The sequence below is a fragment of the Canis lupus genome, chromosome 4 (assembly GCF_048164855.1).
Source record: "Canis lupus baileyi chromosome 4, mCanLup2.hap1, whole genome shotgun sequence".
Classification (NCBI taxonomy): Eukaryota; Metazoa; Chordata; class Mammalia; order Carnivora; family Canidae; genus Canis; species Canis lupus.
In genome coordinates, this window is record NC_132841.1 from 36,548,489 (window position 1) to 36,576,463 (window position 27,975).

Sequence of the window (27,975 nt, forward strand, 5' to 3'; positions counted from 1 at the left end):
ATGGTGGGTCTGGAGCAAGGGAAGCAGACATGACTGCTCTGGTGATCTGATTATGGAATAGAGATGAAGGAGTCAGGGATGTCTTCCAGGTGTTTGCTTGGGTGACTGGCAGAATGGTGTGCTATTCGCCAATCAAGGATGGCATTGGCAGAAGATGAAATTCAATTGGGGCACATTGGCTCAGAGATTCTCAGGAGACATCAAGGTGGAGATGGAGGTGTGGGGTGGGAGTTGCCAGCTTGGAGATATAATTGAAGCCATGGGAATGACCCAGCCCATGGGCTGAGTGAGCTCCTCAGAGGGCTGAGGAAAGAACCCAGTGAGCTATTCCTGGATAGCCCTGCTCCCAAGCAAGCCCAGGGCTGGGCGGCTCGTCCCCTGCCACCTCATTACCTCTTCACCTGCCTGCCCCCAGCTGCATCTGCACAGTGCCACACTCAGGAGCCCAGCAGGCGAAGATTTGGGTTTGACAGACAGCTAGCGCCAGGTCCTGGGTGGTCAAACAGCCCTGGTGCTCTGGAAAGCAGCAGCAATTCTACATCTTTTTCCACCCCAAAGGACAAACCAGGAACCTTTCCCTGCAGCCTGAAGTAGTAAGCCAAGGGGTTCCACCACTGCCTTCAGAAAATGGTCAGCACTTTCTCCCATTCAGTGTTGGCTGACCAGAAGTGTCCAGTGGGCAACAGTGGTCTCTAGCCTTCCTTGGCTTTTTAAGGCAGTGGTTCCCAGTTAGGTCCTAGCAAGCAAGCACACTTTGAAGTTCCTAGGCCTGTTACACTTTCCATAAATCTCTGCCCACACAGCCCTAACCCTTTGATGGTAATGCTGGTAACACTCTTCTCTCCCCTCCTTTTCCTCCTGGCAACTTCCTTCCAAGCTCAGACTTCCTCAGGTAGCTCCTTCTACTGTACTGCCACTCTACCTTGCACATCTCTCTCAACTGCCATTTATCACACTACTCACTCATTCAGAACCTTACTGCACAGCTTCTGCCTATCCAGTCCAGTCTAGAGACCAGAGTACAGCAAGGCACCAGGCAATTGCAAGGTCATGTGATAGGCAGTCATGGTCAGTATCTGTTTATGCTTCAGCCTCCTCTCTGTTGTCCTTCTCCTACCTCTCAAACTTAACCATGATCTGGCTGTCCACCAAAAATACAGCTTCCCCTGGGAGCCATCCAGTGGAGACTGCTCATTCTCTCCCATCTCAGGAGACCAATAAAGCTGAGTATCTTTCCACTCCCTTATACCACTTCCAGACCATGACTGTCTCTCATGTACTAACCCCTGCTCCTTTGAAACTGATCCTGATTCTGTTATCTCCCGGCCACTCCTCTTCATCCACTGAAGGCTGTCACCTGCCCCTTTCTCCACTTCCAAGGCCATAGAGATTCTCTGACCATCATTCACTCACTGTCTTACCAGTACTCTCAATTCCTGGCCCTGTGGCCCTTACATTACACCCACTCAAAAACTCGTAGCCCTCAGTTTGACCCTTCCCTCCCCCCTTTTACACCTCAAGGAAAGTGCTCGATCCCATCTGTCTGTGGTACCCAGGACACATGGTCTCCCACTTGCCTGAGCCCTCACATTGCCTAGCAGGCCTCAGGTAGCCCCTAGTCTACTTGTTCTTCATCACTTCTGTTCACCATAGCCCCTTTGTCAGACCTCCAAATTCTTCTCAAACCTCCAGGCATTCCCCACCACACTTTTCTTGTTAGATGACCTCACTTCCTGTTTCAACAAGGAAAAAGCCAGTGGACAGGCACTCTCTCAAACATCTTACCACTCTACCTGCAGACTCTCTTCTAGTCATGAGAGAAGAGTTACCCCTTCTGCCTAAGGCCATGCCGTCCTTTCCTGCCACCTCCATCTGACCTCGGCTTCCTGGGCTGGCTCCCATCAGCATGTCACTGTGTCCTGAGTGTACGGCCTCTCTCTCTCACTCATCTCAACTCTTTACTCCCATCACAGCTAAATTTCTTGAAAAATGTTGTGTGCATTAACTGGCTTTCCAGTCAGTTCATTGCAAATCGTTTTCCTCTCCCTCCCCTCCACAGAACCACCAGTGACATCTTTGTTAAGTCATACTCTCCTGTCCCATCTTCTTTGTCCACTAGGCAACATCTTACCTTTTGTATTGGTTGTCCTTTTCAAATATGGTTTCTTTGGCTCCTCTGTCCTCAGCCAGGTGGGGGCAGTGGAAGAACAGCGGGAATACTGTGTCCTCCACATTTCTCACCTTTTCTGACCTCTCTTCTGTCTCCTTCTTGGACTCTTCTTCCTTTCTCTGACCCTCCCCCTCAAGGCCCTCTCCCTGGCAAAGTAAAGCTCTCTAGACAGTGTTGTTCCTGGTTCACTATGTCTACCTTTTCCTCCCCACACTTCACATTGACAGCTTCTGCTGTCCAGCTACTGAGCACCTCCTCCCAAATGTCCTACTGGTACTCAGACTGAGCACATCCAACACTGAGCTTGTTCTCTCTCTCCAAGGAGGCCTGCTCTTACTTCTCTGTTGTCTGTCCAGTTAATGGCACCACCATCCACCCAGTGGCCCGAACCAGAATCCAGGGTGCCATTCTGGGAGGAATGCATCGTGGTGATCGAGAGCACCGGGCCTTGAAATCGGACCTGAGTTTGAAACCTGGCTCTACCACACTTGCTGGATGACCTTGGGCAAATCACTTCACCTCTAAGCCTCAGTTTCTTCATCCACAACATGAGAATAACAGTAGAGCCTAACTCAGATGGTTGCAAGGAATGAAACAGTGATGCACAGAAAGGCTCAACAGAGTGAACGCACTTGGTCAGGGAAACGGCAGCGGCACCAATAGGCATCAGTGTTGCTTTTGTGACTCATCCCATTTTTCTCACCTGTCACCGAGTCCTGGCCCTGTGACCTCCCAAAAGCTCAAACCACCCACTTCCCTCCACCCTACTGCTGCAACTGTAAAAGCCTTCAGTGGCCACACATTGCCCTCACTGTCAAACCCAGACTTGAGCTTGGCCTGCAGGGCTTTTCAGCCCCTGCTTAGTTTGCCCACTCCATCTCTCTCCCTGCTGGCCTTCCCACCCCTCATTCCTAAAAGAAACCTGGGATCCAGCTCTCCCTGTGCAAGTTTGCATTCCCTAAAGATTATATGGGCCCATTCCCCAGTCTTTACACTTGCTCCTCCTGCTGCCGAAAAGGTGCTAGTCTCACTTTCCAGGATTATCCCAGTCACCTTTCAGGACCCAGTGAGATACTCCCTCCTTTGGGAAGCACCCCTGATGGCCCAGTCTGGGTTCCCAGAGCATCTTGTGCTTCCCTGTAGCTCTTGTCACTGTCACTCAGAATTCAACAGCATGTTTGCATGTTAGTCTCCCCCAACAGACTTCTCATGCACAGCTGAATTCTGCAGAGCCCAGCCCAGTGCTTCACAGTCAGTGGTCAAGAAGTGATCGTCAAACAAGATTGAAAGACCTAGGAACTGCAGATCACACCTGGGTGTGCTGAGCCAGCTCTGCCACTTTTCTAGCTGTGTGACCTTGGGCCAGGTCTTTATTCGTTCCAGAGTCAAGTGTACTCATCTGCAAATTGAGGATAATGGCACAATAAGGGCAGTTGTGAGGATTAAATGAGATGTGAGAAGGATCAGGCTCGTGGCGCATTACAGAAAGTGTGTTCTATGTTCTCCTCTCACTACCAAATCGCATGTGGTTCCATGTCACTTCCTCTAATTTGTTGTTTTCAGACTTGTTTAGCAGCAGAGCTCTTTTTTTGCAATTGAAATCCTCCACGGAACCTCCAATCTTAACAGAATTGGCTGTGCTGGTGTAGGGGAGGAGTGATGTGGAGGGCCTTCCAGTCCTTCGTTCTTCCCTGTGGCCTCAGATCTCTGCCGTGGCCTTAAACTCCATGGCACAGGGCTGGAAACACTGCTCCAGACCGAGCTGCTTCCACACCTGAGTACCACAGTGCCAAGTCACAGCCTCGTCAGCACCTGGGGGAAGGGACATATGCTCTCTCAGGTGTCCTGGCAACACTGTGAGGTATAGGTAGACTATTTTTCTCCCAAATATACCAAGGGGGACAGTAAGGTTCAGAGAGAGTAAGTGATTTGTCCAAGGTCCCACAGTGGTGGTACTAGTCCATCGCAGAGCTCTGCTGGGGCACAGGGTCACCCCTTTAAGTTGACTGTGAGGTGGTGGCAAGCCTCTTTTCTCTCCCCAGTTTCCTTTTCCTCCCCCTCCATTCCCAGATCAGCTAGAAATATGTAAAATGGTGGAAGTCATCCAATCCCTGGCCCAACCAACACCACTACCTCCTTCCCATGGGCTTTTGACATCTGTCTCCCGTCTCCCTTGAAAGGCATCCTTGGCCTGCTGGTGTGTGGGGGTTGGGCAGAGGGGTGGGGTGACTCAGAGCCCACAGACTTTCCACTTTCATTCTCCAGAACTGGGTCTGTCAACACTGACAGAGTTTGGCCTCCCAGTTCTCACCTGGGCAGAGGGGGGGCTGCTTTTACATCTTGCTGTGGGGCCCCATGTAGCTGTCCAGTGTATGCCATCGGGCACACTTTAAGCAGGGCTTGATGACTTGAGACAGCTGAATGGTGAGTGGCCTTTGTATGGAACTTCTCCCTCTTCCATAGAACCCATACACACATTCCTGCCACCCAGAGCAGTCTGACCTACCCTGGTGGTCTCACAGCCCCAACTTACTTCTTGAAAGGCCTCCCATGATGTCACAGCTTTTTTTCCCTACTACCAGCAGAATTGGAGAGAATGCCTCTGTAGCAGCCATCTCCCTCACCTGCATCCCCACTTTGGTCTTCACTCCAGAATTATTGTCTGCCTTTTGCAGATGAGTCCACTGAGACTCAGCAAATGAGTGAGTTGTTTTAGTTCAGGCCAGGAAGGCAAGGTGCAATTAGCTGCATTCTTATCCCTTTGAGTCCTAGTGGTCTTGGGCCCTAAGACTGACACTGGGGCTCTGAATGAACAAACTATAAAACCTTTCCTCTGTGAGTTTAACTGTCTCATCCCCAGAACATGTACCTATCTAATTGTATTTCACCCTCACTCCTGCAGGGTGGGTGAGCAGGCCTGGATGACAGGACCTTGCCTTTAGCCAGTTAGTTGCAAAGCCAGGCCCCAGGCTGATGTGTCAGGTGTCACATTGTGCCTGGCAGCTGCCAGGCCCCAGCTGAAACTGCTGCTTATATTGGCAGGAAAAGGAGAAGGCCCACTTGGCAGCAGAAGCTCTAAAGCAGGTGAATCGAAGTGTTTCTGGAAGCCGGGAGCCAAGGCCTACCAGGGAGAGGCTCTTGGAGTGGCCTGACCGGGAGCTGGATCGGGTCAACAGCTTCCTGAGCAGCCGTCTGCAAGAGATCAAGAACACCGTCAAGGATTCTATCCGTGCCAGCTTCAGTGTGTGTGAGCTCAACATGGACAGCAATGGATTCTCTAAGGAAGGGGCTGCTGAGCCAGAGCCCCAGAACCTATCCCCCTCAAACTTCAATGGCTCATCAGAGCAACGGCCTGACATTAACCTTGACCTGTCCCCTTTGACTTTGGGGTCCTCTCAGAACCACACGTTACGAGTTCCAGGTGAGCCAGCCCCACCATGGACAGAAATGAGAGGCTCTCACCCACCATGGACAGAGGTGAGGGGGCCCCCTCCCGGTATCATCCCTGAGAATGGGCTGGTGAGGAGACTCAATGCAGTGCCCAATCTTTCCCGGGTGATCTGGGTCAAGACACCCAAGCCAGGCAACCCTAGCCCTGAGGAGCCAAGCCCAAAGGAGGTTCCCAGTTTCAAGCAGGAGCTATCTGAGCCTGTGGCCTCAAGTGGAAAGCCGCGGAAGGGCAAGAGACAGGGCAGTCAGTCCAAGAAGAATGAGGCGAGCCCAGCCCCCCGGTCCCCAGCTAGCCTTGAGGCTCCCAATGCCAAGGGCCAGACCCCCAGCTCCAAGCACCCAGGCAAGGCCCCAGAGCCTTCCAAGGCGGGCAGCTGTGCTGAGGCTGGAGAGGGGAGCCAGCCAGGACCAGGCTGGGCTGGCAGCCCCAAAGCTGACGAGAAGGGCAGCTCCTGGCGAAACTGGCCAGGCGAGGCCAAAGCACAGCCTCTGGAGCAGGAGTCTATGCAGCCCCCAGGCCCAGCAAGGCCACAAAGCTTGCCACAGGGCAAGGGCCGCAGCCGCCGGAACCGCAACAAGCAGGAGAAGACGGCCGCCTCCTTGGGTGAGTGCACCAGGAACTGAGTGGTTAACCCCCCACCCAGCCAGGCCACAGGGTGGAGGGTAGACCTCGTGTGTGGGCAGTGCTGCCCCGAGAGCATGACCCCAGAGGCCTGGCCGTGGGCACTGAGCCCTCCTGGCTGTGTCTTCCTAGACGATGTGTTCCTGCCCAAGGACATGGATGGGGTGGAGATGGATGAGACTGACCGGGAGGTGGAATACTTCAAGAGGTAGGTGTGAGGATGCCTTCTCGCCTACCCTCACTCAGCCTGACACCCTGGAGAGGCTCTCCCCCAGCAGTCTATCTGCTAGAACCCAGGTATCCACAAGCAGGGCACAGCATCTGGGAAGGTGTAAGGGACAGGGAGAAGGAGGCATGTCAGACCCCAAGAACCAGAGCTTTCTCTAGCTTTGTTCACTTGTTTATTCACTTGCACATCCTCTGCCCTGCCTGGGCTGATTTCTGGGCTGGAGGCAAATCAGATAGTCTAACAGGGAGAGAGAGCCATAAACACACAGTCCAGCGGTAAGTGCTGTTGGAGGAGTAAGGGCATGGGGCTGTGACGAGACAGCTAGAAGTGGGGCTGCAGACCAAGCTAAGACGTAGGAGTGGGCAGCACTCCCAGAAGAGGTGGGACCCAAGCTAAGACCTGAGAGAGAAGAACAAGTAGGCCAGGTAAAACAGGGCCTTTGTGACAGAGGTTTGTGGCTGAAAGCAACACACAATAACCTAGGGGAGAAGAAAAAAGCCCAGTGTAGCCAAAGGAAAGTACAGTGTGAGGAGTGACTCTGTATCCTGAGGCAGTGTCAGTCTCTTCATAGATTGTTCCCTAGGCTCGTGGACACCCTGTCCAGAAAGCCAGCAACACTCTCATAACCTGCTAGATCCTGATACCCTGGAGCCAGGGAGGCTGTACAGAGCTGACTTGGTTCCTTTAGTGACCAGGACACATGGATCTGTGGCTCCAGCAGGGAGAGGGGGAACCTCTGATTATGCTTTTCTGGTGTCTCAAATATAATAGGTTCTGTTTGGATTCTGCAAAGCAAACTCGTCAGAAAGTTGCTGTGAACTGGACCAACTTCAGCCTCAAGAAAACCACTCCCAGCACAGTTCAATGAGGTATGGAGACCCCCAAGTGTTGCTCTGTACTCCGTCTCCTTAGGTTCTGTCATGTTCAGTGTCCCCATGCTGTGGGGCACATAGAGTTGGACTAGTGGCCTGCCAGCCCTGACCCCTGTACCTCCACAGTGACAGCTACCCTCTCTGAAGATATAGGCCCCATCTCTTCTCCTGTGGCCACTCACCCCTAGGCCTCTGTCCTTCCATCTCTCCTTCCTGGGCCAGACCCTCCTGGTACCCCTCCTGCCTGTGTTCCTGAAGGACCCTTCCCACACTGCCAACCCAGGGCTATCTCCATCAGGCCTCTACTTCCCTTACCATCTGCCTCTCAAATAGCTAAAAGCAGCCTTAATCCGCAGAGGACTACCATCACCCCTGACATTATTAGCCTCAGGGATGAGTCTTACTTGCCCGGCCTAGTAGGCCACTTGCTACCAGGTTGCTTCCCAGCTAAAGCCGTACAAGAAGAAACTAGCCCCAAAGAATCAGTAAGAGGATAGATGAGCTAGACCAAGGCTTTGGCAAGGTCACTGAGGAATGGAGGACTTGGTAAGTGCTCTCCCCAAATGAACAAGCCCCATGAATAAATTAATAGCTAAGCTGCCTCCTGAAGAAGAGACCTGGCCTCCAGCTGGGCTCGGGGCTCCTCTTCCAACCACCTATACAGGTCCTTTTGTGTGAAATACTGACATATCAGATGATGTTCTGGACTGAGAACAGAAGACCGAGAACCATAATGCAGGAGAGAAGGGTGGCTGGCAGGCAAGCAGGCCTTGATGGTGGGTTTGCAACCTAATGGCTGTGCAATGCCCTATCTTAACCCTGTGCTCTCCCTGGGATCAGGCCTTGCTGGCTGGCAACCACAAAACTGCCCTTAAGGCAACAAGAAACCAGGGCAGGCGAGCTGAGCTCAGGAACCCCCAAGATGTCCTCACCTGTCTTCCTCCTGCTCCTCTCTGGGCCAGGGCAGTAGACTTCCCAGACCCTCAGCCGAGTCCCCTTGTCCTCTCTTGGGTCAGGATTCCCCACCCTTGATGCTGGCCTCAGCCCCCCAGGAACAGCCAGAGAGCCTGAAGCCAGGGCAGCCTGGGGCTTGGCTCCCTATGGCACCTTAGGTTGCCTGGAGTCAGGTCTGTCTTTAGATTCACTTCAGTCCCTCTCTCTGAAGGGACTAGGCTCCTTGATCTTTTGCCAACTGAAAAGTCCACATCCTAAAGAGCTTCTGCCAAAGTCAGGGTGGCCTCCTGCCTCTTTTGTCCACTTCCACAGGATCCAGGAGTTATGGGAACCCCAGGCACTTTCATTTGTTGCCTGTTTTGAGAGAAAAGGGGGCACACCTCCTCCCACAGCCCAGTGCCCCACTCAGCCAGGAAACCTCATTGGGCCATCTTCTCTCAGGGACTCCCTCTTTGGTTGATCTCTTTCCCAAGACAAGAGATGTTCCCTCCCTGCCTCACCCCACCATAAGGGCTCTCCATTGACCTTTCCCACCCTCCTCAGAGTGAGATTGGGAGCCCTGAGAGTGAATGAAAAAGCAGTGCTGGCACAGATTCAGGACCTAGACTGGGCTGTGTACCGGAGCCTGAGGCAGGAGTCAGAGTGCTTATGCTGCCTCTCCCCTACCTGTCCATAGGAAACCAAAGGCCAGAGTCTGGGCTCTTACACTACCCTGCCTTGGAAAGATGCATTACAGGAGAGCTGTTCCTGGCAGAGTCTTAACCTGCGTCCTCTGCTGTAGGTAATCAAGGAAGACTATTCAGGATGCTCAGCTTGAGGAGCAAAAATAGCAGGCAGCAGTACCTGCCCATGGGGACCCATGGAAACCCAGAGCCAACACAGGGAGGCTAGCCATACTTTCCTGTTTTCTCAGCCCCTGCCGGGTCAAGCTTCTTCAGGGTGTCCTGAGACCCCAACTGCCAACTGAAAGTCTGCAGTTTCTTCTTCCACATCCCTACGCCCCTGCCCAAGATCCTTCCTGCTCCTCACCATCTTGGACCAACCAAAAGTTGAATGGATGCTGTGCTGTGCTGGGGCCTCTCAGGACCTCCGCAGAGCCACTTCCTGGTGCTATGCAGCCTCCTCACTCAGAGCCTGGGGGCTGGACTGGCCTGTGGGCTAGGGGCTGATGGTACTGCTGGCCCAACACTGCTCTCTTTGTGTTTGTTTTTGTTCTTGTTTTTCAATTCTTTACTTTTGATACTGTGAAGATCTTTCCTGCCGAAAGATAAAACAACATTTGGACACAGAGTCAAGTGTGTTGGTGGTTTTGCTGGTCTGGGGCAGGGGTGAGGTGAGGAATGTACTCAGAAGCATGGGATCTGCCTTGGTCATTAGCCTCACTGAGCACATACTTTGTGTCAACAGTTTGGTAGTTTCCACTTAATTCTCACAGCGGTTCTAAGTGGGACTGTTATCCCATTTTACAGATGAGAAAATTAAAGCTAAGACAGGAAAGTGACTTTAGCGCACTCATTTTGGCTAAGAGCCTGGGCATGTATAACAGCAGCATCTCTGCACTTTGCTCCTGTTGGGAGGATTCTGGTATATGACCTGGAGCAGCCCCTTCCCCAGGCCGTGTCCCCTCTGCAAGATAGAGGAGTGAGACTGTCTTGGCAGCTGCTATGAGAAGGGATCTGGGAAAGGCTTGAGGCCTTTACAGACTATACACCTGTAGCCTGGGTTATTGACCATTGTCAAGGGAAGTTAAGCACATGGAGTTTATATCAATTGGATCTGACTTTCTAATGGAAATGAGACTTGTAGCCTAATTAACTTGAGAGTTGAGGATGATGAACCCTTCTATAAAGTAAAACAAACTACTCATTCCTACGTCCCATCTCCTGCAGTGGATCTGGTTCGTAAATTCAGATTTTAATACAATAGATTCGTTTATAAATGCCTTGCACACATTTGTGCTCTAGCTCCTTGCCCCCATTTTCTAAATCTGGCACTTAACCTGAGCTTATGTGGGGAGCAGTGGAGGCTGTGGCCACACAGTTACTAAGAGCCCTTTATAAGAGTGTCAAGAGCAGAATCAGAGACCATTCCCTCCCCCTTCCTTCCTCCCAGGTTGAACCTCACCATGGGCAGTCAGTGCCAGCTTCCTCTTCTAAAGAAGTTAAAAAGCATCACCCACAGGCTCACAATTCCTGGTCTCTGGCCTTTCCTAATCCCCAAGGAAGTATGCATATGCCCCTGTGAAACCTGTCTCTATATGTATTATCTGTGTTCCTCTCTCCCTTCAACTCTTGCACCAGGCTCCTGCCCTGCTGCTGAACTGGCAGAAGTATCTAAAATTCTGCCTCATTGTTCAAAAAGTGCATGTCTGATCAAGGAGCTGCTTTACCTACAGAGAAAGACCTGTGGGTGGTATTCAAAGCCATCCATGCCTGGCCTCCCAGCACTTTACTCCAGCCACACCAGATGACCTCAGTCTCCTAGGCCTAGCACCCTCAGGTCTCCTAACTTCTGCTCACATGTTTCCTTCTTTGCAGATTACCTTTCCTTCATTTCCTGCTTATCCTTCACATTCCAGTTGAAAGGCCATTCTTACTATGAGAATCCATTTGCCTGCCTTGTGACATTTCCAAAAGTACTACTTTATCTGTCTTAGAATATTTCTCCTTAACCTCAAGACCTGTTATATTTCTGTCTCAACTAATCCATAAACTCACAAGCCAGGTTTGTGTCTTCTTCATCTTTTATCTGCTTCAGCACTGTGCACAACACCCTGTACATGCTCATAATAAATACATGAATGAAGGAAAAAATTGTAGTGAGGGATCACTCCTCTTTAAAAGTCCCTAGTGATGGGTGCCTGGGTGACTCAGTCCTCAGACTCTTGATTTTGGCTCAGGTCATGATCTCAATGTCATGAGATGGAATCCCGCCTCAGGCTCCATGCTCGGTGTGAAGTCTGCTTGTGCTTGAGATTCTCTCCCTCTGCCTCTGCTCCTCGTTCCTGCTCTCTCTCTCTCTCTCTCTCTCTCTCTCTCAAAACAGGCTCTGGGCCCAACCTAATCTATCCAGCGTTAGCCCTGGCCGCCGCCACCCCATAGCAGTTGGGCACACGATCAGTTTGCTCCTTGAGGAATCTGCACTTGCACACGCCCAGACCCTCACTCCTGCAGGACGCTCAGTCTGAAAGCTCTCCCTTTCCTCCACTCCCTGTTCCGAGAGTCTATACCTCTGGAAGCTCAGAGGCACGTCTCTCCAAAGCCTTCTCTGGTTCCCCAGGCAGTGAGCTACTCTAACCTCTGTTGTAGCACAATAATAATCGCTCCGTATGTATGTACACAGACCCTCCGCGAAAAAACAGTCACTCGCATTTAGCCCTCAACTATTCTGAAGATCTGTGTCCTCTCACACTGACGAGCTTGCCAGTCAGCTGCGGTGTAAGTCGATTGATTTTTCCACAAGCCACACACGCCCCACCCCCCGCGCCCATGCCCGACATGGACGTGCCGGATGACGTCAGACGCAGATGAGCGGTCTCCACTCAAGAGCCGACCTTTCCCTAGGCTTGGTTTGAGCCTTTAGCGCATGCTCCAAGTCACCCAGCGTCCCATAATGCATTGGCTGACGCCTTGCCCTCGCTCCTGGCAACAAACGAGCCGCCGCGCTGGGGGGACTCCGACAGCGCCCTGCCGGGGCCTCAGGGGCAAGTTTGTCCCTCCGCGCGACCCGGCACTCCGAGGTCGTTGCTAGGCGCCCACGTTCCGCTTCTCCACATCTGATTGGGCTTCACTCAAAAGTTGAGGCGGGGTTTCCCCGGAGCGCGCATGCGTGCAGCGAAGAATGGAGGACTCGGAACCCGAACGGAAGGTAGGAGCGAGGCCAGTGTCCGCGCGGGTGGCCGGCGGCAGTGAAAGCCGGAGCCTGAGCTTTCCTCATGTATATCTGCAGCGGGCTCGCACCGACGAGGTGACTGCTACCGGAAGCCGCTCCGAGACGGAGGATGAAGACGACGAAGAGTACGTGCCTTACGTGCCTTTGCGACAGCGCCGGCAGCTACTGGTGAGGGCCCGGTTTGGAAGAGGAATGAGGGCGGGGGAGGGCGGGGGGTGGCCACCAGTGGAGCGAGCTGTCAGTACTTGGGGCCGTGACCCTGCGGCTAGGAGGGACGAACAACCTGACCTGAGGGGTAGGGCAGCTCCACGTCGCAGGGTGCAGGTCCTTCTCCCAGAAGCCAAGATCCTGACATAGGGCCCCTGGGCCCAATGCTTCGTTGTGTCTTGGGCTGGTCTCTGAGGGGCGCTGGTGGAACCTCAGCTCCAGAAGCTACTGCAACGAAGACGCAAAGGAGCTGCGGAGGAGGAGCAGCAGGACAGCGGCAGCGAGCCCCGGGGAGATGAGGACGACATCCCACTGGGCCCTCAGTCCAACGTCAGCCTCCTGGATCAGCACCAGCACCTCAAAGAGAAGGCTGAAGGTGAGCTGGAAAGCAGCGGGGACGCTCAGCTTGGTGCAGTGCTCTGGTGCCTCTCTGACTTCTGCTGCTTTCCTCAGCCCGCAAGGAGTCTGCCAAGGAGAAGCAACTGAAAGAAGAGGAAAAGATCCTGGAAAGTGTGGCTGAGGGCCGAGGTATGTTTATAGCCAGGGCAGGGTGGGGAGGTAGACTGAGCGTCCTCCCCCAACCTCAGGCATGTTAGTTAAATTTGAAGGGCCTGCTCTGGGAAGCAAGACCCAGCCCTGAGCCACATCTGTCTCCTCAGCCTTGATGTCAGTGAAGGAAATGGCCAAGGGAATCACATACGACGATCCAATCAAAACCAGGTATGTTATTCAGTCTGTAGGAAGGCAGTCACTGTTACTTGGAATGGTATATGGCTGAGGCTGGCAGGGACACCCCAGAGCCAGCTGTGGGCCTCTCTTGACCCCCACCACCTACTCACAGTTGGACACCGCCCCGTTATGTCCTGAGCATGTCTGAAGAGCGGCATGAACGCGTTCGGAAGAAGTACCACATCCTGGTGGAAGGAGATGGTATCCCACCACCCATTAAGAGCTTCAAGGAAATGAAATTTCCTGCAGGTACCTGGGAACTTTGGTAGTCAAACAACTGTGAGGTTGTGTCCCAGCCCCCACTGAGCTCAGCATCTGCAGTGATGGGTCTAGCCAGTAGAAATAGAGGGATTTAGGTTTGAATTTCAGTTGCCCCAAATGTATCTGTTCACTGTCTTCTGCCATTAGGGAGCTTCAGTGGGTAGGTGACATTGGCCTTAAACAGACCTGGGTGCAAACCCTGCCTCTTCTTATGCTAGGTCTTGGACAAGTATTTTTCTCTCTCTTTCTGTGGGGTAACTTGAAGAGGGTAGTGCTAATGTTACAGCTCTACAAGCCTGATAAACTGTCTGTGAGACACAAGGATGATATTGAAGTTCTTTTCCATAGCCATCCTGAGAGGCCTGAAGAAGAAAGGCATCCACCATCCAACACCCATTCAGATCCAGGGCATCCCCACCATGTGAGTATGGACCTGGGGGCCCTGAAGAGGGAGGTGATAGGGAGGAGCGATCACTCGGTGTCCATCTGGAGACTCATTCTCTACATTCTACTGAACCTGATCCTCAGGCCTGTTCTCTCCAACAGTCTATCTGGCCGTGACATGATAGGTATCGCCTTCACGGGTTCAGGGAAGACCCTGGTGTTCACATTGCCTGTCATCATGTTCTGCTTGGAACAAGAAAAGAGATTACCTTTCTCCAAGCGTGAAGGGCCCTACGGACTCATCATCTGCCCCTCGGTAAGATAGATCAGGCTAGAGGGCAGGGCAGAGACAGGACTGCTTTCTGGTGCCAACCTCTGCCCTGTGCCTACAGCGGGAGCTCGCCCGGCAGACCCATGGTATCCTGGAGTATTACTGCCGCCTACTGCAAGAGGACAGCTCCCCACTCCTGCGCTGCGCTCTTTGCATCGGGGGCATGTCTGTCAAAGAGCAGATGGAAACCATTCGACAGTGAGCACAAGCACCCCTACCCTGTGGGCTTCTCCAGAGCCCCTAGACAAGCTAAAGCCCCTAGACAGGCTTTGTTTTAGCTACTCCTAAGACCCTTACAGAAGACCTCTGTGGACCCCTTGTTTTCAAGGAGTTCCTTATCTAATCAGTTGGGGTAGGACAGAAGGCTGTGGTAACATACTGTGGGAGCACAGCAGATGGAATGAGGTCATCTGGGAAGTCATGAGTCAGGACATTCCTGGCAGAAGACAGAGTTGGGGGACCCAGGGTGTCCAGGAAGGTCAGGGTCATTCCGTGTGACCCATTATGGAGGCTGAGGCACTAGGGCAGGGCTGGATCCATGGCCTTTCCACCTGGTACAGTCCCCCAGAGACAGTGCCAAGGAGACACTGCCCTAGACCAGGCTCTGAGGTCATGGACAGACCAGACACACGTCCTTCTTTCCAAGGCATTCCTGGTCTCAGGGACAATTAGATACAGAAAATATTAATTTAGCCTACCAGAAAAGCGAACCCTTCAACACCTACAGAGGGAGCTGTGAGAGCACCAACTGTGGCCTATGTGGAGATCAGGACAGCCCTCCTTGGGGGCAAGGGGAATGACCTTGAAGAGGGAAAGGTGTGCTAGGCAGAGTTGATCATTGCTGGGGAGGAGCTCTGGAAGGCTGCAGCCTCTTCCAGAAGAGCTGTGTTTTGCAAGTAGGAGAGGGTGATAGAAGTGATAAGGAGAGAGGAAGGAGGCCAGAGGGCAAAATGAGCAGAATGCCAACACTTAAGTGCAAGGACGGGCAGGTAGCCCTGATCTCAGGGCCTCTTCTTGATCCCCAGTGGTGTGCACATGATGGTGGCCACCCCTGGGCGCCTCATGGATCTGCTGCAGAAGAAGATGGTCAGCCTAGATATCTGCCGCTACCTGGCTCTGGATGAAGCTGACCGCATGATTGACATGGGTTTCGAGGGCGACATCCGCACCATCTTCTCCTACTTCAAGGTGCCCATCCCAGCCTGGCTGGGGCATCCCTGCCCCCAGCACAAAACATTCAGCCATGGCAGGCCCTGAGGCCTGGCACTACCCACCTACTGGCCCTGCACTGGGGGGCTTCATCCCAGCTACTTGGCCTTCCCAGGCCTTACCTGCCCTCAGTTTTAGCCCTCTCTTCCTCAGGGCCAGCGTCAGACCCTGCTCTTCAGTGCCACCATGCCTAAGAAAATTCAGAACTTTGCCAAGAGTGCCCTAGTAAAGCCTGTCACAATCAACGTGGGGCGTGCTGGGGCCGCCAGCCTGGATGTCATCCAGGTGGGCAAGCGCTCCTAATGAGTAGAGTCTCACTCGTGAGGGTTGGATCTGGCTAGGTCTCATAAAAACTCTTGGAGTAGGGTTGAGGGGCCACCTTGTGGGCACCGAGGGTTTCATTCAAAGCCCCAGCCCTTAGCAGGAAGCATTCTTAGGGCGGCCAGCCCTTTATAGCAGGAAGCTTCTGGTATCCTACTGGCCAGGATTGGGGGCCCAGGCACTATGACTGAGCCATGGCTGGTGAGCCCATTCAAGGCCCACCTGACCTGACTCCTGTGGTGGCAGGAGGTGGAATATGTCAAGGAAGAGGCCAAGATGGTATACCTGCTTGAGTGCCTACAGAAGACACCCCCACCCGTAAGTGCAGCCAGCCAGCCTGGCCTAGGATCCCTGGGATAAGGGGAGGGGGTGGTGGGCGCAACATGCGCAACAATGCTGGAGAGAAGGTCGGGCATGCCCTGTTGGAGTCCACCCTCATGACTGAAGCTGGCCTACCTGGACAGGTGCTCATCTTTGCAGAGAAGAAGGCAGATGTCGATGCCATCCACGAATACCTGCTGCTGAAAGGGGTCGAGGCAGTGGCCATCCATGGGGGCAAAGGTCAGGGGTTAGTGCATTCCTAGGCATAGGTTTTGCTGCCATTGCTGCCCCTCACCTAATCTCTTTCCCTGCCCAGTGGGCCTACCACTACTCCCCAGTCTCCTGTTACTCTAACAGCTCCTGCCTAACCCTCCACAGACCAGGAGGAACGGACAAAAGCCATCGAGGCATTCCGGGAGGGCAAGAAGGATGTCCTGGTGGCCACAGACGTAGCCTCCAAGGGCCTGGACTTCCCTGCCATCCAGCATGTCATAAATTATGACATGCCTGAGGAGATCGAGAACTACGGTGGGGAGCTCGGGGTCAAGGGTGTGGGCTAGGCCCCCAGACCCTGGACAGTAGGCCAGAGGCTCTATTCCTCTCTGCAGTGCATCGTATCGGCCGTACCGGGCGCTCAGGAAACACAGGCATCGCAACCACTTTCATCAACAAGGCCTGTGGTAAGGCTGCCATCAGGGCCACCTCAGCTGTTCCCTGGGTCCTCTGCCTGTGGCTACCCAGGTCCTGGCTGCAGGCCACAGAGTTCCTAATACCCTAATACCCCCACAGATGAGTCGGTGCTGATGGACCTCAAAGCCCTGCTGCTGGAGGCTAAGCAGAAGGTGCCTCCTGTGCTACAAGTGCTGCACTGCGGGGATGAGTCCATGCTGGACATTGGAGGTGACTGTGGGCTGGGAGACGCTGGTCCAGTGGGGGAGTTAGGGGGAACACCATAAAACAGGTCCATGCTGCACATCATAGGACTTGGGGGAGGGATCTAATGGGAAACCAAAGTCTGGGGTGTGGTGCCTGGTCCTGCAATCACGCGGACTCTCATCCTTGTGTCCCCAGGAGAGCGTGGCTGTGCCTTTTGTGGGGGCCTGGGCCATCGAATCACTGACTGCCCCAAACTCGAGGCTATGCAGACCAAGCAGGTCAGCAACATCGGCCGCAAGGACTACCTGGCCCACAGCTCCATGGACTTCTGAGCCATCTGTCGTCCCTTGTCTCTGAGAGGCTTCAGTCTCCAGCTACCAACCACATACACCAGCCCCCTGGACAAAAAGCCAGCATCCTTGGCCCAGCTGGCCTGGGCTGGGCCAGGCTGGGCCTGGCTGCCTGCTCCCTGTGTCCCCCAGAATTACTATTTTTGTTCCCCTTTACCCCAGGCTATCATTAAAGCACAAGCCCCTGGTCTCAGCCCAGCCCTGCCTCTGTGTTTCGCTGCCTGATCCCTGCTTCCTGGGCAGCTCTCACCCTCTGACCTCCATAGCCCCTCCAACTCAGGGAACTAGTATCTCCCACCACTACTGCCAACACTGGGCCTGCTGGGTCTTAGTTGTAGGAAGGGCCATGTAGCTGGGGCCCCCTGCTGGGAACTCTGGGTATGACCTCTGGGCTAGCTGTATTTGTGACTAAAGGAGAGACTGCATTGGTGGGCCAAGGGGAAATGGTTGGGTTTTCTGGTCTCTGGTTGGCTCTTATAATCTCCAACCTTGCCCCAGCCTCCCCCTTCCTGTCTGTTGTATGAAGCTCCTGGGGCCCCTTGGGAGGCGACTTCCTGCCTCAGCCCCCCTGCCCATTTGCCAGTGCACACTGCCCACAGCCCACAGACTGCCAGTAGAGAATTCTCTATTCCCCTTGCTGAGAGGCCAGCAGATGCCACAGGACTGCTATTCAGGCCACTAGCACTCGGTGACCTCACTCTGTGTCCAGCTCCCTGGTGGGCTCAGGATCCAAGCAATCCAGGCAAACACCTGTTGGGAAGCTCCTAGGTAAGTGGGAGAGACAGGAGATAGGAATAATTGGGGGTGGCAGCAGGAGACTCCTGGCAAATGGAGTAGGATGTCAGCATCTGGCGAGGGACAGGCAGAGGAAGAGCCACTAGCAGCACATGCTGTATCCCAGCAGGACAGCCATTGCTCAAGTCACAGTTTGTCACTTTGTGTTTGGCCTTAGGCAAGTTACTTAATGTTTCTGAGCCTCGATTTCCTCATCATTGAAATGCAATGAGAATGCAAAGGACAGGGTGTCCTAATGCTGGAGCTCAAGGCTGCTCAGGCTGCAATGGACACAAAGCCAGGTGGGCAGGCCCTTGGAAAAGATTTCCTGCTGACACCCCACATGTGACCCTAAATGGTATTACTCAGCCTGGTTACCCATGCTTTTGTAAAAGCGACATTGAATGACATGAGGCTGTCCCCAGAATTCAGACTCATAGCCCCAATAGTAGCCTCTAGCAAGGTGAGGCAAAAAAAGATGCCTGGCAACAAGCAAAGTTTAAAAAGAGTATGTGAGCTCTCCAGGACCCACTGGGGGCATGCCACCCATACATGACCGGGCCATGCTGCGAGGACCGGAGTTCACTGATTGGGCCCTTGTGCACAGCAAAAGTGAGAAAGTGGGGCCTCCCAGGGTTAGAGGCAGCCCAGCGATCAAGTTGAACAGTGGTAAGGGGTTCCCTGGAGGCACTGGGCTGAGGCAATTGGAGGCCGGAACAGGGCACCTTGGGTGCCACGCTGAGGAGCCCAGGCTATGCCCCAGCGCAGGGGGGCAGTCGGGAAAGGCTTGGGAAGGGGAGAGATGGGTTGGTTTGGGCTCGGTTGAAAGGACCACAGTGGGACAGTGGTTCAAAGGGGAAATAATGAACAGGGATGTAAAGACGGGACCAAGTGAATATTAGAAACAGTTCTAAAATAAGCAGAGCGGGACTGAGGCTCAAGAGAAAAAGCAAGGAACTGGCCAGTCTGGCTAGAGGGGGGTCCTGGGGCAGGGACGGGGCTGTGGGAATATCAGGCGCTGGGGTATACAGCTGCCCTGCACAGAAGAGAGGTCAGAGCATATGACTCACAGTCAGCTGACCCAGGTACAGGCCTAGGTCATCTGCTCTCCAGTAGTCTGAGGCCCCTGCCAGGCCCACGTGAGCATATGGGGCCCCAGGACCCAGAGGAAGGTATATGTGACGTCCCCACCCCCTATCCTACCTCCTTTACTGAAGACGGACTCCCCTCCCCCCAGCCCTGCAGCTGCCTCTCTGAACAGAGGGAGGGGGAAGTGGCCAGAAGGGGAAGTGTGAGGAGTTCCCCTCTGGCCTGTCACCAGTCTCCTCAGGCCCTCAGAGTGGCAGTCCTGAGGCCTGGCAGCGGCCATGGAGCCTCTGGAGACTCCCATCAAGGACGGCATCCTCTACCAGCAGCACGTCAAGTTCGGCAAGGTGGGGACCCTGGCTGCCCAGCAGCTGCCCAGGGCGGTAGGCCTCTGGCCCAGCCTCAGCCCACCAAGACCTGGGAGAATGGGGAAGGGAGTCAGGGTGGGTGACCCAACCAAGGTGCTGGGGAATAGAACAGAGCCCCATTCTCAGCTTGAGTGGGTTGGGCTGAGTGGGCCTTTATGAGAGCCAGCCCTGTTCAAGGATGGGGAAGCCAAGAGTGGGGAGGATCTAAGAATCCAAACCTTGGGGCAGGGCTGAGCTGAGAAGCTGACTGACCTGATAGCCTTCCGCCCCATGTTGTAGAGGCACCAAGGCCCCTGTAGAGAAGGCTGGAGGCTTAGTTGGAGGATCCCTCCGACCCCACCCCACATAGGAGGGCTCAGTCCCTATAGCCCTGTTATGGGACATAGTTGGGGAGTTTACGTCTCCCCAGGCAGGAGGCCCTGCACCCTCATAGCTCAGCTGCAGCTGCTGCCCAGGGAGATAAACAGTCTATTTCCTTTGCTTTATGCTATTTGCATGTTTCCTTCCTTGCCATCATGAGACTGAGGCCTCCTTCCTGGCTCAGTCCTTGTCCCATGGTCCAAAGGGACCTGTTCTTTGGTGAGGAAGGGAGTAGGGGCACCAACATAATGATAGTATCAGGTGGTCTGCTTTAACTACTAGATACTTCAGAGACATAACCCAGTAGAAGCCCCAACTTTGTGTACTCTTAGTTTTTTGAGATGGGGGTACTAGTGCTCCTGGAGGTCAAAGGCAATTGGTGGGGTGGATTTGAACCCACAGCTGCCTGGCCCCAAGCACAGACTCTTCCCCCTGCTGGTCTGACCTTGGCAAGGCCTCCTTCTCTATGGCCCTGAGGATCTGAGGGAAGCAGAGGCCAGCCTGAGTGGCCAGGAACATTTGCTGAGCAGTTTGTGCTGAGCTGAGCTACAGGGAGAACTGCCACTCAAGGGTCTTTTCCCCCATCTTCACCTCCCACAGAAGTCCTGGCGGAAGGTATGGGGTCTGCTGTATGCAGGAGGACCATCAGGTGTGGCACGGCTGGAGAGCTGGGATGTCCGGGATGGTGGCCTGGGGCCAGCAGGCGACAGGTCTGCAGGACCCTGCCGGCGTGGGGAACGGCGGGTCATCCGCCTGGCTGACTGCGTGTCTGTGCTGCCTGCTGATGGTGAGAGCTGCCCCAAAGATACTGGTGCCTTCCTGCTCACCACCACAGAGCGAAGCCACTTACTGGCTGCCCAGCATCGCCAGGAATGGATGGGCCCCATCTGCCAGCTGGCCTTCCAGGTGAGCATAAGGCGGTTGGGCAGGGCATCCGGGGCCAGAAGTGGACTACCTGATACCCCCACCTTGTTCATCTCCGTGGTCACTCACATCCTGGCACTCAGCTAGTACCTGCCAAGGACCCACAAGCCTAAGGAAATAGCCCCCTAAATCCATAGAATGAATCTCACATGGCCATTCATGCTGTGGAGAAAATGAAAGGCTGGTGGGACCAGGAATGAATGGTGGGTTGTTAGATGGGAAGGCCTCTTCGGAAGGGGCAGTAAGCCCAAGTCCTCAAGGACAAATAAGAACTCACCAAGCAAAGATCTGAGGCAAGGGTGATCCGGACACTGAGGCCTGAGGAATATCCTGAACGGTTGGAGTAGCAAGGGCAAAGGCCCTGAAGCAGGGAAAAGTTTGGTATATCAAAGAGGTGGAAAGGCCACCATGCCTGGAGGGTAAGGAGTGGGGAGGGAGCCTAGGAGGAGGCAAAGTTGGAGAGTTTGGTGGGAACCAGCTGAAACTACTTTGGGCCACATTTGGAGTTTGGGGTCTTATTCTGAGAGGAGAAGCCTTTGGAGGAAGTTTTGGGGAGCCAGGGACTGAAAGCTTTAAAGTTTCATAGAGGGATTCCTGGGTGGCTCAGCGATTTAGCGGCTGCCTTAGGCCCAGGGCGAGATCCTGGAGTCCTGGGATCAAGTCCTATGTCGGGCTCCCTGTGTGGAGCCTGCTTCTCCCTCTGCCTGTGTCTCTGCCTCTCTGTGTCTCTCATGAATGAATAAATAAAAATCTTTGAAAAATAAAATAAAAAAATAAAGCTTCATAGAGTCTATTATGGACCAAAAGGAAATGAGCCTAGTTCCTCAAAAAGTTAAACATAGAGTTACCGTATGACCCAGCAATTCCACTGGTAGGTGTATACCCAAGAGAATTGAAACAGGTGTTCAAACAGAGCTTGTATGAGAATGCTCAGAGCAGCATTAATCACAATGACTCAAAGGTGCTATTAACTGATGAATGGTACACCAAATGTATTCTATCCATACAAAAGAATATTACCTGACCATAAAAAAAAAAAAAAAAAAAGAATGAGGTACTGATACATGCTAACACCATTAATGAACCTGGAGAACATCATGCTAATTAAAAGGAGCCATACACAAAAGACCATATATTTGTATGATTCTATTTATGTGAAACACCCAAAATAGGCAAATCTATAGGGAAAGCAGCTTAGTGGCTGCCAGGGGCTAGGAAGGGGGAGTGGGTAGAGACTGCTAATGGATTTTAATGTGGAATGATAAAAAAAAAAAATTCTGGAACTAGGGGCCCCTGGGTGGCTCAGTTGGTTAAGCGTCTGCCTTTGGATCAGGTCATGATCCCCGGGTCCTGGGATGGAGCCCTGAACCCTGCATGTCAGGCTACCTGCTCAGCAGGCAGGAAGTCGGCTTCTCCCTCTGCCCCTCCCCCCGCTTGTGCTCTCTCTTTCTATCATAAATAAATAAATAAATAAATAAATAAATAAATTTTTTAAGAATTCTGGAACTAGAGCAGGCCCGGTGGTGCAGCAGTTTAGCACCGCCTGCAGCCCGGAGTGTGATCCTGGAGACCGGCGATCAAGTCCTATGTTGGGCTCCCTGCATGGAGCCTGCTTCTCCCTCTGCCTGTGTCTCTGCCTCTCTCTCTCTCTCTCTCTGTGACTATCATAAATAAAAAAAAAAAAAAAAAAAAAAAACGAGAGAGAGAGAGAGGCAGAGACACAGGCAGAGGGAGAAGCAGGCTCCATGCACCAGGAGCCCGACGTGGGATTCGATCCCGGGTCTCCAGGATCACGCCCTGGACCAAAGGCAGGCGCCAAACCGCTGTGCCACCCAGGGATCCCTCTCTTTTTTTTTTTTTAAAAGATTTTATTTATTTATTCATGAGAGACACAGAGAGAGAGAAGCAGAGACACAGGCAGGGGAAGAAGCAGGCTCCAAGCAGGGAGCCCGACGTGGGACTCGATCCCCGGACTCCAGGACCACGCCCTGGGTCGACGGCAGGTGCCAAACTGCTGAACCACCCAGAGATCCCCTCTCTCTCTCTCTCTGAATGAATATATATATATATATTTTTTAATTCTGGAACTAGATAAAGGTGACCATTGCACAATCTTGTGATTATACTAAAACCACTAAATTGTATACTTTCAAATGGGTTAAATGGTAAATTTTACATTGTGTATTTTACCACAGTATTTTACATTTAAAAAAAAAAAAAAAAGGAAATGAACAGGAGCAAAAGAGCAAGGAGACCAGTGAGGAAGCTGTTGCACGTGACCCTGGCCATACTACCATGGGCCAACATGGTTATGGTGGAAGTGCTGATAGTCAGAGCTCAGAGGATGTAAGGGGATGAGGGGCTGGGAAGGGGAGATGGTGAAAGAGGCCTGGATGGAGTAGCCGTTCACTCACACGCGTCCCACCCCTCTATCACTCCAAGCTATTAGGGACACACACCGGCAGGCATAGCCCCTGGCCAAGCACACATGCAATGGGCTTGTCCTCTTATGTGCCCCTACTTTACAACTCATGGCACCCTCAATGGGGAGCCTGGGGGGTTGCAGGTGGGGAAACAGAGGGGTGCCCAGGGTCATGCAGTGTGTCACAGGCAGAACTGGCAGTGGCACCCAGGTCTCTGGATGTCCTTGCTTGTCCTGGAGTCCTAGGTTACTGGCCCCGGGGACAGGATGTGGAAAGAGGAATGAGGGTGAGGGCTCTAACTTCTGACCTTGTCTCATTCTCCAGGGCACAGGGGAGTGTTCCTCGGGACCAGGAGAGGTAGAAGCTTCCAAGAGGGGCTTGGTCCCCATGGAAGAGAATTCCATCTACTCCTCCTGGCAGGAAGGTGAGTCAGAGAGGTGCAGGGGCAGCCTCAGCTATCCTGCAGCCAGGGCTGGGACCTGTGGGGAACCCACGTGGCTATACCTGATGCCCTCGCCACCCTCCTGCCTGCAGTGGGTGAGTTTCCAGTGGTGGTGCAGAGGACCGAGGCTGCCACCCGCTGCCAGTTGAAGGGGCCCCACCTCCTAGTGCTAGGCCAAGACGCCATCCAGCTGAGGGAGCCCTCCAACCCCCAGGCCCTCTACACCTGGCCCTACCACTTCCTGCGCAAGTTCGGCTCTGACAAGGTGAGGTGCCGGGCAGCCACCCTATTCTGCTGGCCCTGCTTGGGAGGGTGGCAGGTTGAGGGGTGCCCAGGTCCCTCTGCCACTAACCCACCCATACCACCCCAACCCTGTGTCCAGGGCATGTTCTCCTTTGAAGCTGGACGCCGCTGTGACTCGGGTGAGGGTCTCTTCGCCTTCAGCAGCCCCCGAGCCCTCGACCTGTGCAGGGCTGTGGCCACTGCCATTGCTCGCCAGCGGGAAAGGCTGCCAGAGCTGGCTGGCCCCCGGCCCTGTCCTCTGCCTCGGGCCATCTCCCTGCCCTCCCTGGACCCACCAGGAGAGCTGCGGGAGGTGCCCCCAGGCCTTGAGTTACAAAGCTCCCGCAGGGTGCGCCTGGCTGAGCCCGGCCCCCAGAGCCTGCCCCTACTGCTGAGCCCAGCACCCCAAGATGAGCCACCATCTGGGCTCTATGCATCAGTGTGCAAACGGGCCAGTGGGCCCCCAAGCAATGCCGAGCACCTCTATGAGAACCTAGGCATGCTGGAGGCAGGCCCCATGCTGCCCAGGGATAGGGACCCCGAGCAGGAGGGTCCCAGCCACCGCAGCCCCCTGGCCAGCCCTATCTACCACAACAGTGAGGACCTGGGCTGGCCTGGCTCCACCCAAGACAGCAGCCTGGAGGCCCAGTACCGGCGGCTGCTGGAACTGGAGCTGGGCGACAGTGATGAAGCTGGGGCCTCCAGTCGTCCCAGTGTTCACTCAGGCTTCAAGGCCAAGCTGGTGACGCTGTTGAGCCGAGAGCGGAAAAAGGGCCCTGCCCCCTGTGACCGGCCATGAAAGCCCTTGATGGCTCTGCAACAGCAGGAGAGAAAGGTGCTCTGCTGTCCCTGGGCCAGGGCAAACAATGGACATCCAGAACACACCCCCACATCCACTCTGGCCTGTGGGGATGAGGCAAGCAGGCTGGGGAGGACCTCTCGTGTATCCTGCCAGCCCCTCAGTGTACAGTGTACAGATTTGCTGGTAATAAAACCTCCCAGCTCTGCTCTTGGTTCCATCTTGTAGCTCACAGTATATAGCTTCTCACTTCAGCTCTTCGCAGTGGCACTCACCGATCACACAGACACACACCTTCACTCGCGTGCATTGTAGCAAACATCAGTGCCCTGTACTGGGTTCTGGGAACACACACCGCCTGGATGTGACCTCTGTGACTCATGTGCTCAAGTCCACTTGCACAGATGGGTGGGATGCAGGTCATTATGACCCATGTAGTCCTGTGCAACAAAAATGACTGGGACAATAAAGCAGGAGGGAAAATTGGGCTCGCCAATGAATGAGGTGCCCTCTGAATTAAGTGTGAAGGGCAGGCAGGGCCTTACCAGGTGGGCAGCAAGCTCCAGGTCTTCCCTGGCTGACAGTGGGTTATGCACTGGCCCAGAGATGAATGGAAAAGCATGGTCACAGAGGACACCCAGGGGCTGAAAGGGAGTTGGTGGCCAAGCATGAGGGTCTGACCATCCTGTGGTGAACGAGCTTAGTCTCATCCTCAGCAGAGAGAGAGATTATGTTAAGAGCAGTGTGGAAAACAAATTTGAGGGGGCCCAACTGGAGACCAAGTAGCCTGAGCTGGGGAGGAGGTAGTGGGTGGGTGGATGGGGAAAGGGTAGGTGGAAGGAACTTCAAAGATTTGCCCCACCAAAACACCTGCTCCCCACTAAGGCTCAAAAATGTGTAGACAGTTCTGGAGAACCTCAGGCCTCAGTCTCCTCAACTGCCAAGGACAGAAGTCAAATTACCCATCAGGCATTCCTTTTTTTTTTTTTTTTTAATTTTATTTATTTATGATAGTCATACAGAGAGAAAGAGAGGCAGAGACATAGGCAGAGGGAGAAGCAGGCTCCATGCACTGGGAGCCCGATGTGGGATTTGATCCCGGGTCTCGAGGATCGCACCCTGGGCCAAAGGCAGGCGCCAAACCGCTGCGCCACCCAGGGATCCCCCCACCAGGCATTCCTTAGAGTTTTACTGCATGCCTGCTTTGTGCCAGGCACTGGGGACACAGCCATATTCAAGACAGCGAGGTCCTTTTGTTTTTGTGTTTTGTTTTGTTTGGTTGTTTTTTAGAGAAAAAGTGCATGTGAGCAGGGTGGTAGATGGGCAGAGGGAGAGGGAGACAGAGAATCCTCAGCAGGCTCCATGCTCAGCTGCCTCAACTCAGGGCTGGATCTTGTGACCCTGAGATCAGGACCTGAGCAGAAATCAAGAGTTGGGCGCTGAACCCACCCAGCCACCCTGGTACCCCATAAGACTGAGGTTCTGTTCTCGAGGACCTCACATTCCAGAGGGAGATAAAGCAAGTCTCTTGAAGACTGTAGTGCCCTCATGGTAGTCCTGCCACCATCCCTGAGGCCTCCATGCACAGAAACATCATGCCCCCAGGAATCTTGCCCCCAGCCCCTTGACCACAACTCTGCCTTAGCAGTCCATGCCAATAGCACATCCTGAACCTCTTTATGACAGTGCCACTCCGTCTTCACCATCTTATTTCCCCTTTTTTTTTTTTCTTCACCATCTTATTTCCAAGCATCCACCTCTGGCCACCTCCTTTATTCCTTCCAGCCTACTTCCTCTAGCTGGCCCATAAAGTTCCGCCTCAGCTACACTGACCTCCATGACCCTTTCCTTCCCATCGGTGCAGTTGCTGTCTGCCATACCATCCTTGTCTGACTTCGATTCTTTGCCCCACCGATGGAGCAACCCCCTGGTGTTCCTCTCTTCTTCTGTCTTATCTGTCTGGCAAAGTGCTCAGCCTCAGGTAAACCCAGCTCCCCTCCATGCCTGCACCCTGGCAACGGCCATGCCCAGAGAACTTCACATAACCAGGCTGACCATATTCTCTCATGCTGTGATCTTAAAGCTCAGATAAACAGCCTCTCCCAAGAGACCCTACATCCCAGAGTGGGTTTTTCCCTTCCCGAGACCTTCTCACTTTCTCCTCTCCATCCCTACCCGTTCTCATCTCAAAGAAATCCTAGAGAAATCACAGCTGACAGAAGTGAACACCCACAACCTCCCACCACCACTCCACTGACTAGTGCACCAGCAGCCACACTGTCTCCCTCCAGCCAGACAATGACAGAAGTGTCTGCTCCACAGCCGGCAAGCCCTGACCCCAGTGCCTCTCCCAGCTTAGCAAACTGAGCCATCCCCTCCCCTCAGCCCATAAATCCCACCACCATCATCCTTTCCAGCAGCATGCAAACATGCTCCATAATTTCACATCTATTTTTCTTTTTTAAGATTTTATTTATTTGATGGGGAGCGAGAGAGTACAAGCAGGGGGAGAGGGAGAAGCAGACTTCCCGTTGAGCAGGGAGCCCAGATGATGCAGGGGCTCGATCCCAGGATCCCGGGATCATGACCTGAGTCAAAAGCAGATGCTTAACCACCTGAGGGCCCCCCGGCCCCCCAATTTCACATCTTTAAAGGAAACTTTTGACCTCTCCTGCTTCAGCCACCTCCCTGTTCCCTTTTCCTCATCACAGTGAAACTCCTCAAAAGAGTCGTTGATTGCTTTCATTTCCACTTTCTCCTACTCTCCCTTTAGCCAACTCAAGTCTCCCCATGGTCCCCACTGATCCATTACATCGCTCTTATTGGGATCATCAACTTGCTTCGTCCCCAAAACAAAAGCAACATGGCCTCCCCAACTTCTCAGCAGCGCTTGACATCCCTTCTTAAAACACCATCTTCACCTGATTTTCCTCCCTCCTCACGAATCTCTCCTTTCCAGCTTCTGCTGGCTCCTTGCTTGCTAGAGTTGCTAGAGTTCTGCCTGGGGCTCTGGCTTCAGACACAGTGCAGCTCAACCCTGGCTCCACACAGAATCACCTGGAGCTTTTTTAAAAATGCTCACAACTGGGCCTGCATTCAAGGGCTGAGATTTCATCGGTCTAGGTGAGGCCTGGGCACCAGTGTCCAGTTTTTCAATCTCCCAGATGATTCTGGCATGAGTCCAAGGTGGAGAACCATTGCCCTAAGTGAGGCAATTCTGTCTCCAGATCTCACAGACCATCTAAATGCTCACAACTCCCAAAGGTATATCTCAGCACAGACCTGTCTCCCTGAACTCCAGATTTAAGAATCCAACTGCACACTAGACTTCTGGAGGTCT

General features: G+C 53.6%; 3 protein-coding genes across 35 annotated transcripts in view; all 3 read left to right on the top strand.

Annotated features, from left to right (window-relative positions):
- FAM193B (family with sequence similarity 193 member B) overlaps positions 1-9,587 on the top strand; it is a 33,251-nt gene extending 23,664 nt beyond the window's left edge. For 21 of the 30 annotated variants that reach the window (XM_072823932.1, XM_072823937.1, XM_072823931.1 and 18 more), the window contains 4 exons: positions 5,213-6,224; positions 6,375-6,450; positions 7,243-7,340; positions 9,211-9,587. In XM_072823932.1, the coding sequence (XP_072680033.1) occupies positions 5,213-6,224; positions 6,375-6,450; positions 7,243-7,339 (1,185 nt within the window). In that variant the 3' untranslated portion in view covers position 7,340; positions 9,211-9,587. Of the gene's footprint in view, positions 1-5,212; positions 6,225-6,374; positions 6,451-7,242; positions 7,341-8,007; positions 8,120-8,973 lie in introns of all 30 variants that reach the window. The other 9 variants (XR_012029696.1, XR_012029697.1, XR_012029694.1 and 6 more) reach the window with 9 other exon arrangements.
- Positions 9,588-11,895: 2,308 nt separating this feature from the next.
- On the top strand, positions 11,896-17,375 carry DDX41 (DEAD-box helicase 41). 4 transcript variants are annotated; one of them, XR_012029702.1, is made up of 17 exons: positions 11,896-12,164; positions 12,246-12,356; positions 12,612-12,771; positions 12,849-12,923; positions 13,055-13,115; positions 13,237-13,373; positions 13,734-13,806; positions 13,914-14,085; positions 14,162-14,298; positions 15,126-15,288; positions 15,463-15,594; positions 15,877-15,948; positions 16,095-16,198; positions 16,309-16,479; positions 16,560-16,631; positions 16,741-16,851; positions 17,023-17,375. XR_012029702.1 is itself a non-coding variant. In XM_072823950.1 (17 exons), exons 1-17 carry the CDS (start codon positions 12,138-12,140, stop codon positions 17,157-17,159), a joined length of 1,887 nt encoding a protein of 628 aa, XP_072680051.1. In that variant the 5' UTR covers positions 11,903-12,137; the 3' UTR covers positions 17,160-17,375. The 4 variants fall into 4 exon arrangements, 2 of the variants coding, with proteins under 2 accessions (XP_072680051.1, XP_072680052.1); XR_012029703.1 differs by having other exon boundaries at positions 11,897-12,164; positions 16,330-16,479; XM_072823950.1 differs by having other exon boundaries at positions 11,903-12,164; positions 16,095-16,191; positions 16,330-16,479.
- Positions 17,376-17,527: 152 nt separating this feature from the next.
- On the top strand, positions 17,528-24,843 carry DOK3 (docking protein 3). Its single transcript, XM_072823952.1, has 5 exons — positions 17,528-19,384; positions 20,366-20,671; positions 23,437-23,536; positions 23,647-23,819; positions 23,937-24,843. Exons 1-5 carry the CDS (start codon positions 19,319-19,321, stop codon positions 24,633-24,635), a joined length of 1,344 nt encoding a protein of 447 aa, XP_072680053.1. The 5' UTR covers positions 17,528-19,318; the 3' UTR covers positions 24,636-24,843.
- The last annotated feature ends 3,132 nt before the right edge of the window (positions 24,844-27,975 follow it).